The 11,031-nt window shown below is 44.3% G+C and overlaps 1 protein-coding gene across 1 annotated transcript; it reads right to left on the reverse strand.

Annotated features, from left to right (window-relative positions):
- Nucleotides 1–26: 26 nt before the first annotated feature.
- Nucleotides 27–6,365, reverse strand: pdzk1 (PDZ domain containing 1). Its single transcript, XM_086221274.1, has 8 exons — nucleotides 6,346–6,365; nucleotides 4,704–4,915; nucleotides 3,497–3,728; nucleotides 2,136–2,468; nucleotides 1,860–2,056; nucleotides 1,557–1,781; nucleotides 1,150–1,479; nucleotides 27–128 (listed from the first exon to the last, which is right to left on the reverse strand). The coding sequence occupies exons 2-8, from the start codon at nucleotides 4,908–4,910 to the stop codon at nucleotides 75–77; spliced, it is 1,578 nt and encodes a 525-aa protein (XP_086077400.1). The 5' UTR covers nucleotides 4,911–4,915; nucleotides 6,346–6,365; the 3' UTR covers nucleotides 27–74.
- Nucleotides 6,366–11,031: the final 4,666 nt, after the last annotated feature.

Consider the following 11,031-nt stretch of genomic DNA (forward strand, 5'->3'; position numbering starts at 1 on the left):
AGTCAAAGGAAGACAAAAGCGGGAATGCGGCGATCAGACTGACAATTGAGCGAACGTGTCCTTGAGGCGTCTTCTTAAAATCTCTCATCTATACTGCCTTGAGATGAAGATGATGACACAGAGGGAGTCTGTCAAGAGAGGAAGTAATGATTATTGTAGCAAACATCAATAGGTTACCCTATAATCAGACAATACTGGAAATCTGTTTTAAATGTCAAAGATTTAGGTCCATGTCACATGTCTGTTGAAATGTGCAGTGCTGGCGTTGGATTTGTGTTTATTTGAGCACCCATGGGTGTGTTGATCTTAAGAGGCGTGGTCAGTCTTAATCTTGTTTCATTTCTATCTTGATGCAGTGCAAAGTCTTTGTACCATTGACCAACAAAAACCAGCTATAAAGTTTATTGCGCAGTATTTACTCCTGCAGTTTAAAGGGCCGAGTGTTCACAGAGTAAACTGCACTTGCACAACATTGGTACACTCCTTTTGTCACGAGTCAGGGACACTTAGCTGCTAAAACATGCCAACAAAAAAAAAACCCTAAAAACGTGAAAGATGACATAATCCACCAAAACGTTGTGAGGTGAATCAGAGTCCGTGTATATCTCTCCAAAGTCAACTTGTCTGTTAAAAGGATAAACAAATACTTCATGTCTTTGCAGCAGAACCTTTGAGTGCATCAGAGAGATGTTGTGCAGCTTCTTACGAGGCTGCAGCTCACTCAGTTAGACAGGATCGGTGTGTTGGAAGCTTCCCATATGATTTGTCTCCTCTGTTCTTGAACATTCGAGAGGCTTTTTTCAGTGGTAGTAAACTTTTCAGTGCTTGCAGTAATGTCCCTGCAGGAAAACCCGTACTAGGTAAACTAAACAGGCCAGAGGAATCTTGAGTGCCAAAAGAAACTCTCCAGTGAGAAAAGAAAATGATTCTGACGTTTTGTTTTTTTTCAACAGACCAGCAAGAAACAAGTTGTTTCCTCAGTGGAAAATCTGTTCATCAGAGTTGGTGTAAGTACACCTGGCTCTTTAGGGCGTAGGAGACCTTGACACTGATAACATCGGTGTTACACCCCTCAGAGTCTAATGACAACATCTTTGCACATTTAGCTGTGGATTGCATCACTATTACAGACCACGCCCTTTTACTCACCCTCTCTCTTGCTGGTTCAGGGGGAGTTTCTGGTCTGGGCTCCTCCTCCTCCTCCTCACATTCCTCTTGACAGGTTTCTGGGACGTCTGCAGTGTGCACCTGAGCCTCAGATGTTTCCCCGAGGAGCAGACGTGTGATTGTCACTCCTTTAGCTTTAAGTTGATCGTAGACGCTCTTTCTAGCCACCAGCATCTCGAGAGATTTGCCGCTGCTGCGTATCATTGCCACCACATCTTCATGGCTGCTCTGCTCCACATTCTTCCCGTTTACTTCCACCACAACATCCTCATCCTCCAGACCTGCCCTGTCTGCTGCACCACCCTTCACCACCTGGAACAAAATGCACCTCTCAGAACTGGACTCAAATGTGGATATGGTTAAACAGTAGACGCTGGTGCCAATCTTACCTCTTTGATGTACTGGCCATACACACCCTGGATGCCGTTTAGGTGAAAGCCATAACCAGCAGAGGTCTTTTCCATCTTACACAGCTTTGGCTTGAGCTCCTCCTCCCTCTCCTGGACAGGTGTGGGTGGTCGGGCTATGGTAGGTAAATTTAATGCCTCCGTGTAACTAGGTGGCAAGACCGAGTCCTTCCTCTCCTCCAATAAATGCATAGGAGACACTTTACCCTGCAGGGGACACAACATATCATTCTAGATAGTCACAATGTGATGTCACTGAAGTTTGTTCCCTGCACCAGAACTCACCTGCTTATACATTTGATCAGTGTCCTTGTCCACCACGAGGAGGCAGCAGTTGTTACCACTCTGTCTGATCCTGTCCACCACCTGATCATGGCTGCAGCTGTCCACCTCTTTACCGTCCACAGCCACCAGCCTGTCCATGTCTCTCAGACCTCCTCTCTCCGCTGGACTTCCTCTGTCTATGTCCCTGATGATATGTCCTGCATGGCATCAAGAAGCTCACGTCAAAGCACAGCCTCCTTTACAAGCTTTGCTGAAAACAACAGTTTTGATCCTTGCCTGGTACATTGGACTCCTCCCTGAGCAGGAAACCAAAGCCATCAGGTCCTTTGGTCAAATTGACGATACGTGGCTTGTGAGGGAGGTACTTGGTTGTAGCTAACCACGCACTCAGCTTGATGTGCTTGTTCTGATAGTACCGGTCTGTTTCCTCATCCACCAACAGGAACATGAGGCTGTTGCCCGCCAGTTTGATCTTATCCACCACTTGTTCATGCGTGGACTTCTCAATGTTCTCCCCGTTGACCTCCAGCAGCCGGTCGTTCACTGTGACCCCTGCCTTGTCTGCAACGCCTCCCATGATCACCTCTGTCATGAACAAACCTTGCTCACCTAGAGACACACAAAAAATGGAGATATAACGACACTTGAAAATACGGTGTCTACATTCTGTTGATTTATAAACTATGAATGAGAGAAACCCCATTGTTTGCCGGGCATGGAAAAAGCCTTTGGTGGTATTTTTCTTCAACACTTGCATCGATAGTTTGACCTTCTGTTAAAAAAAAAAAAAAAAAAGCAGAAGAATTGAACCAAAAATACATTTGACAGCTTATTAACATTCTCATCAACAAAGGTGATGGATTGTTGTTGTTTTCGCTCTTTCTATTTGCCAAACCACTAGTTATAAATCTTCATATACCATTAATAATGAGTGTGCATAGCAATCAGTCAATTCAATCAATTCCGCTTGGAGGTAGGTTGGGATTAAACAGCTGTCTTCCTCAAGGTCAGAGGTCAAAGACTCCATCAGAGGACTCTTGCTGATACAAATGGAATTCTTGAGGAGAATAAACCGCCAAGCAACCTATAACAACAGGATCCCACACGCAGCCTGGCATGCAACAAACCCATGTAACAGTTCCATTACACCAGATGATAAAAGTGAATTTATTGCTGGCTAGGTGCTTTATAAAAGGGGTAACATATTTTTTCTTATAAATATTTTTATATCAGGTATAAGCTATTAAAAAGAGCAATGTTTATCCAATGTTCATAATTATTTATACAATTAAAAGTTACACGGAGTGTACACGAAAGCGTTGCCTGTAAACCACCATCCAGTGGGTGAACGAGCAAGCTGGTCTCACGCAAACCATCGAGTTTAGAACAACAACTTGTTTTCTTTGGTAGTTTAGATATTTAATGGTGAGTATTTGATTTGAAACAAAAAGTATAATGTGTGGGTGAAGCATCAGTATAAAAGATGTCTCTGTAAATGTGCCAGTTTAACTGTCTTGACTAATTTTCAGTCCTCTGGTAGGAATGGCAACTACAAAAGATACATGAAATACTGTGAAATCAAAATAGCAATAAAACAAGGACCATGATTTGGAATGGATTTCAAATGAACGAGTCACCGTCTCTGATCAGCTCACCTTTGACTGAGCGAACCGAGAACCCATAGCCTGAGCTGGACCTGACCAGGTAGCAGAGTTTGGGTTTTGGAGCGTGTTTAGCTGCACCGTTGGCAACTGGAGAGCTCTGAGGGTCCGATAGGTTTACTCCCTGCACTTTAGCCTGCTTGTAGGAGGCTTCATCCAGGGTGTGGAATATGACAGTTGTCCCACTGTTCCTCACCAGGTCCACCACCTGCTCCAGAGCAAAACACAGGATGGATCCATCAATCCTCTAGAGATCACTTTGACCAAGGATGTTTTCAGTTGTGTTTGTTATCTGTCAGCAGGATAACCAAAAACTACTGGAACATTTTTTCACCAAACTTGGTGGAGGGGTGTAGTATGGCCCAAGCGATACCCCATTACATTTTGAGGCAGATTAGTCATTGCACCACCTGGTGGCAACAGGAAATGACAAGTTTGCTTTATAACTGTAACATTCTCCAAGTGAAGCAACCAGATCCCTCTCAAATTTGGTCAGAAGCACCCAAAGAACTTCATTGGTTGTTGTGAGGAATTTTCTTTAAATTGCGTGATTGTAACAGCCAATGCTGATATTTGGCCATAGAACATGATATTAAAGAAACTGGACTCCGCATGACCTGATCTCTTCTCATCTTCACAGGTTTGATGAGCCTCTGAAGACATCAACAAACAGAATACAACCGCCTAGAGGCTAAGGGATGAGACCTGATCTAACAAGCATATTTGTCCATCCATCCATCTATTTTCTATATCACTCATCTGTTAATGGTCGCAGGGGGGCTGGAGCCTATCCCAGCTGACATTGGGCGAGAGGCAGGGTTCACCCTGGATGGGTCGAAGCGTTGTTTTATTTATGTCAAAATGACGCTGTCTTGTCTTCATGGGATGAACAGATACGGTAAGTGTGTGTTCTCTAGTGCCACCTGTTGGGCATACGAAGTGATGCACCACAGTACACACTTAGTTTCATGCTAAATCCAAAAATCATCAGGTTTCACCTCCCTCTCACTCAGAGATACAGCAACACACTGTAGTGTTTAAGAGTGCATGTACCCACTCATCCCTGCTTGAAGCTTTAATTTGGCAAGTGCCAGGGGCCGAAGGTCAACCGGGAGGAAGAATGTCTCATCTCAGCGTTTTCTAGTTATGGATTCATTGACACGAAGATTCCACATCTTATTACCTCTGAATGTGACATGTTGTCCACAAATGTTCCATTGACCCGTAGGATGCGGTCCCCGTCTCTCATACCAGCCAGTTCAGCCGGACCTCCCATTTCCAAACAGCGGATCAGGTGACCCTCCTCGCCATTCTCTACCCTCAAGTAGAAGCCAAATATTTGACCTGGCCTCTTGGTGAGAGAGATCACTTTTGGCTTGTACACAGCCATTAGTCCTACGATAGAGAGAGCATCACTCACAGATTAATGTCCTGAAACATGTAGTGAAGGTTTCTGTTTAAATGTTACCAATTAAATTCATATAAAGATGAAACTAGAGTGCAGGACGTCATGAGACATGAAGATAAACAAGTAAGTGCAAGTAACAGCCTCTCTGTTTGTCAGTCTGAACTAATGCTTCAATAGAGAGAGGCAGTAACAAAATTCTGTATTCCTTCATAAGTCCCCCATCCCCTCCTCTCACCCTTTCCAACGCAGACATTTTCATTTAATGCCAACTCTGAACCAAAAGAAGCACTGACTGCTTCAGATAACAAGTTAATCTTCCATGCGAACGCTGTCACAGGGAGTTAATGGATAATAGCACGTACAGCTGAACATGGTGATGACTTTAAAAGGCAGCCTGGACTTTGATTGCACAGTAAAAAATGTCACCAGAAACCTTTTATTTGATTGCTATCATAAAGGATATGTATGTTGGGATAGTGCGTTTGCGATTGTGTGTTTGTGTGTGTGTGTGTGTGTGTGTGTGTGGGCATGTGTGTGTGTGTGTTTGTGCATGTGCCCGTGCGGACCGAGCAAGCCTTGGTATTTGCTTTCATTGTGTCTTATTTGCGGAAGGAAAAAAATAATATGAAAATGACAATAAGGGCAGACAGATCTGTTGTAACCTTTGAATAACCTTTTTAGAAGAACATGTTTACAGTGTAACTACGATAAATACATTCAAGCCTGTAAACAAACCGCTACTCTACTTTACTCTACTCTGTTCTACTCTAAACACCTGAGAGCCAAACACTGACAAGAACTTTAGATTGATCCTGTTCACAGTGGTTCGCTTTCGTTTTGCAAGATGCAGATTCTTTCAAACGATAAGGTAAAACGATCCATTCATTCACCAGAAATTTGTTAAATTGAGACATGCGAACATCTAGTTTCATCTTGGTGCTCAGTCAGACTTTGGAGACAGTCACTTTTATCCTTTCAAACGTGCCTTTCTGTCAATAAGTGCTATATATCATCACCTCCTAAAAATAATCGCCTCACCTTTTATCAAGTTTTTCGGAAAACACAAAAAACTGGAGACAAAACATCAGAAGGAGTTGATTTAGGCAAAAAAAGAATTGTCAAAAAATGACTTAGGCAATTATTTTAAGAAGGTGATGATATCTGTGTTGTACTTACCGAAGTATGAGGATTAATACTGTTTGGGAGAGTCATTTTGACTATAGATGTTCTCAATATTTTGACCATCTCAACCTCTTTCACACACTCGTAGAGCTGATAAAATGACCATTAACTGTATCAACCCCTCTCTAAACAGAACATTTTAAACCTAAATTTCGAGTTCCACATGTACCTAATAATTTGGCAGGTGATAAATTAAAAAAAAAAAAAAAAAACAGCTTCTGGAAACAAAACTCACCAGCTCCTCTCTGCTTGGTGTTCCAGTCCAAAGGAAGAGCTCACCTGTCACCGGTTTACTGTTATCCTGGGTCTCCTCCACCTGCCCCCCCCCCCCCCCCCCCCCGGCCATGACTACAAGATGGGGACTTTGACAGGCCAAAGGTGAGCCTAAAGGCTGAGTTATTTAACTGTAGCGCACGCCTCAGGAGACCTGTGCAATCTGTCCCCCGAGAGGGAGATGGAACCAAGAAAGCAGTCATCTGCTAAATAGTCACAGGTTCATGACGCATGTGGCAGAAACGTAAAGTCAGGAATCATTCAGACCATCATTCAACATTTGAATCCCTTTATTGTCATGATGAGTTTATTTATTCATTAATTTACCAAAATGAACAGAGGGGTGGCATGGCTCAGAGGTAGAGCGGCCCTCTAGCAACTGAGGGGTCGCTGGTTTGATCCTCACTTCACTTAAGTGGTATAGAAAATGAATGGAGGGAGCATGAACAGTTCAGTTTTTATCTTGTCCCCTAAAAGAGAGAGAGAGAGAGAGAGAGAGATCTTATGGATCTCTAGATGCATTTTATCATAAAATCTAGCAATAAAACATATGTATTCTACCGTAGCACAACAGCTCTGCTGTGACTCTCTCCATTATGAATGTTAGAATGTTCAGTTTCATACCAGCTTAATGGCTATTTTGGAGGCTGATGGTGGAGAATTAGATTTCTTTAATTGCATATTCACTTCCCCTCATTAGATCTTTACTGAAGCAGTCGCAGCAAACTAGAAATAAAAGCAATTCAAATGCACCAAAAAAACATAAAATAACATTTAAAATAACAGATGGCAACGGAAACGAACCCTCTCAAGACCGCTTAAACGTCATATAACATTGATTTTCAAAGGAAAAGTGTGAAGGGTTCCTGAGGTTAAAGGTAGTTATGAGGGTTGGGGTTCGTAACTAAGGGAACGTCCTTCAGTTATAAAAGTCTAATTATGATAGTGCTTTTCTCAAGATGGGACAAAGGTGACAAAAACTCAGCTAAAAAAAACAGTAAAGGGTGATTCATTACCGTGCTGTTGCTCTACAGGGAGGGCGTTTCTCACAGGATTGCGCTGAAATGAATCAACTCTCAACTCCGTCAACACAATTCTGACATTATCTGTTGCTCTCCAGACTGACACACTGCATGGAAATGAAAGACGTACCTAATGTGTGAAATAAAAACCTCTTACACACTTAAAACATGATGCATCATCTTATGGTATCTTATCTTGTGTTATCTTATCTTAATGGTTTATATATTTATTTTATTTAAGAAGACATTACAGGGATTGAGGGATCGTCTTCCAAATTCAAAGATGAATTTAAAAGATTTAAGGGCTCAAAGGTCAAAGGTCAAGGTTGCTGTCGCCTTGGAGAGTAAATCTCAAGAACACTTTGAGTGCATTTCTGCTGCAGGCGTCCATTTATATTTGAAGGATCAATAGGATTCATTTAGGAGGTCACAGTGACAGGGATACTTCCAGCTTATTTGCTACTGAATTATACTTTTAAGCAAACAACAGCGATGCTTTGATGGGTTAATTTGCCAGCGTATGAATTCATCATTATTTGTTCATGTACTTTTTTGTAAATAAATGCCAAAAGACTCCTTTTTTGTTCAACTTATGCTGTGTACCTGAACTTTCCTTCCCCGTGAAACACAGGCAAAGTCTTTTATTTTGAAAACCAGTAATTGCGTTGTATCAATTAATCATCTTGTTTTTGGTACCCTGCTCCCTCTGCCCCCCCCCTTCCCCCAATGAGAGCAGTGATAGTATTCTGTTGATGGAAAGATCAACACTTATCCATTAGCATGCAGCCGTGTTTAGCCTCACATCACCCCATGTTCACGTGGCAGGAAATGGAAGAATATTGGTTGGCTGGTTAGGGGCGCCAGGCTTACTGCCTGTACACACACACACACACACACACACACACACACACACACACACACACACACACACACACACACACACACACACACACACTCTTGTTTTAAACCTAGAGCCACTCACTACCGGTCTGAAGATGCGTGTTTGAACAAGTGAGCCCACGGCTCCTGGATCCACAATGAGACAGTCGAGGGAGACAGAAATCCTCTTCAGCTCCACTTAACACCGATGTCTTCACTTCCATTACCCTCAGTCTTCAGTTACTTTTCGGCAGAGTTGAGGGTATTTCTGCTTCGCTGGAACGATGCAACCTGCAGTTGTTCACTTGAACTGAACTGTAATCTCGCTGGTGTTTGCGGCAGCAGAGGATCCACATGCTGCAGCACCAGCAGATCCAGATGTGAGCTGTGAAAATGCCTTACTAGAAGTAATTACCTCCAACCCGCCTTCATCAGCCGAGGAGCATCAGTAATCAGCATCAGTCAGGCCAGCGTGTGATTGCTGCTCCCAACAGGCAGCACTAGTCTCGCTCTCCATCTTGATTGGCATCCTCACAAGGCTTGTTTATTTGGGCTAAGTGGCTGAGCACATGACCTGCCCGTGCTAGCTAATAAGACCAGGAGAAAGATTAGAGGTGGGCTGCAATAAATAATGGCCCCTTTATTTCTGTGGGAGTCATTTGAGTGTTGAGAGGCTACGTATGAGGTCTCAGCTCTCCACAGCAATAACGCACCTCAGAAAGCAGTGACATTTCAACCTCCCCGATGTACACTGGGCTCAGAAGAGGCAGCTTCTCTATTGCCTTGTAAAACACAAACGCTGAAGCCACGTATGTGAGGCACGTATGACATCCATCCAACTCAAAAAGTGGTGCTGCCTGAGAAAATCGTAGAATTTTAAACTTCAGTTCCAAGCTTGTCGGTTTTCAGAAGGATTTTTCGAATCAGAACAATATCCTTGACTCTCTAGTCAGTGTTAACAATTAGCATAAACAATTAACACAAGTGTTTGTCAGGTGGAGGAGTTTAAGTATCTCGGGGTCTTGTTCTCGAGTGAGGGTACAGTAAGATGGAGCGGGAGATTGACAGGCAGATTGGGGCGGCATCTGCAGTGATGCGGGTGCTAAACCAGTCTGTTGTGGTGAAGGGGGAGCTTAGCCAAAAGGCGAAGCTCTCGATTTACCGGTCAATCTACGTTCCAATCCTCACCTATGGTCATGAGCTTTGGGTAATGACCGAAAGAACAAGATCGCGAAAACAAGCGGCCGAAATGAGTTTCCTCTGCAGGGTGGCTGGGCTCTCCCTTAGAGACAGGGCGAGAAGCTCAGTCACTCAGGAGGGGCTCAGAGTAGAGCTGCTGCTCCTCCATGTCAAGAGGAGCCAGTTGAGGTGGTTCAGGCATCTGGTGAGGATGCCTCCTGGACGCTTCACTCGGGAGGTTTTCCAGGCATGCCTAACTGGGAGGATGCCCCGAGGCTGACCCAGGACACGCTGGAGGGATTATATCTCTCGGCTGGCCTGGGAACGCCTCGGGATTCCCCCAAAAGAGCTGGTGGAAGTGGCTGGGGAGAGGACAGTCCGGGCTTCCTTGCTGAGGCGGCTGCCCCCACGACCCGGACCCACCGGATAAAGCGGAGGACGACAACGACGACAAGTATTTGTCTTTTGATTCTACCTTTTATTCCTTCCAAAATGACTCACAGGAACATTTACTCACCTGAGCCCAACAAGAGGTGCCTGAGCATTTGTGAACCTATTTAGAATTCGACCTAAAAAAATGAGAAAAACCTCTGACATTTTTTAAATAACCACTTACAACCTGAGGATTTTTCGGAAGGGCCAGAAAGAATTATCGACATCAACTAAAACTTTTATTTCTGCAGCTAAGAAACTAGTGTCCCAGGCAGAGGGTGGCGAGGGTGAGACGATGAAGAACTCTTTGTCCTCAGGCGAAAAGTTGATGTGACGTTCACACCCTGCAACGACGGAGCGAAGGCAAGACACATGACAAGATATTCCTGATCTGAATGGAATGCACGGTGGTGCAGTGGTCAGCACTGTCGCCTCACAGCAAGAAGGTTCCAGGTTCCAGTCCCGGCCCCGGCTCCAGCACGGGATCTTTCTGTGTGAGTCTCCATGTTCTCCCCGTTCCTGTGTGGGTTCTCTCTGGTACTCCAGCTTCCTCCCACAGTCCAAAGACATCAAGAGAGGACGAGGACTCTAAATTGACTGTAGGTGTGAATGGTTGTCTGTCTCTATGTGTTGGTCCTGGATGGATGAATCCACGTCTCCAAAGGTTAATCTGAATCCACAGGTGTCTGCAGCAACATGATGACCCCCCCCCCCCCACACGCCCCCCACCAAACGCGGGAGGTGCGCATCAGCACCACTTGAGGGCGGCGCTGCGCATGAAAACCACAAAAGTCACTTTCAGGAGGACGATGGTCTCACACTTCGCCTTCACTCCTCTCGTCGAATTTCCCTTCAGTTCCCAACAATCCCCGGATGCTTTAGTGTTTTTGTCACCATCTGTCACAGTGACACGGTGTTGATATTAAGGAAGATCACACAGCTTACATTCTCCTTCATGAATAATTCCAGGAATTAGTTTGTAGCTGCTGCTTCCAACTCAGTTTGATTTCTCTTCCAAACTGAACTCTCGTCGCCTTGTGAAAATGGTTCTAAAATATTCGAAAACTCTCTCTCTCTCTCTCTCTCTCTCTCTCTCTCTCTCTCTCTCTCTCTCACACACACACACACACACACAA

Source organism: Aulostomus chinensis, chromosome 12 (assembly GCF_037954235.1).
Source record: "Aulostomus chinensis isolate RoL2024-O1b breed Wild chromosome 12, RoL_Achi_v1.0, whole genome shotgun sequence".
Taxonomy (NCBI): Eukaryota; Metazoa; Chordata; class Actinopteri; order Syngnathiformes; family Aulostomidae; genus Aulostomus; species Aulostomus chinensis.

Bases quoted from the DNA above. Each gene is read 5' to 3' on its own strand.
- pdzk1 (XM_086221274.1), bottom strand. From the start codon at position 4,910: ATGGCTGTGTACAAGCCAAAAGTGATCTCTCTCACCAAGAGGCCAGGT. The intron at 3,729-4,703 runs GTAATAAGATGT...GCTCTGGAGCAG, and splicing joins ACAACATGTCACATTCAGAG to GTGGTGGACCTGGTGAGGAA. The intron at 129-1,149 runs GTGAGTAAAAGG...CTCTCTTGACAG, and splicing joins CTGAACCAGCAAGAGAGAGG to ACTCCCTCTGTGTCATCATC.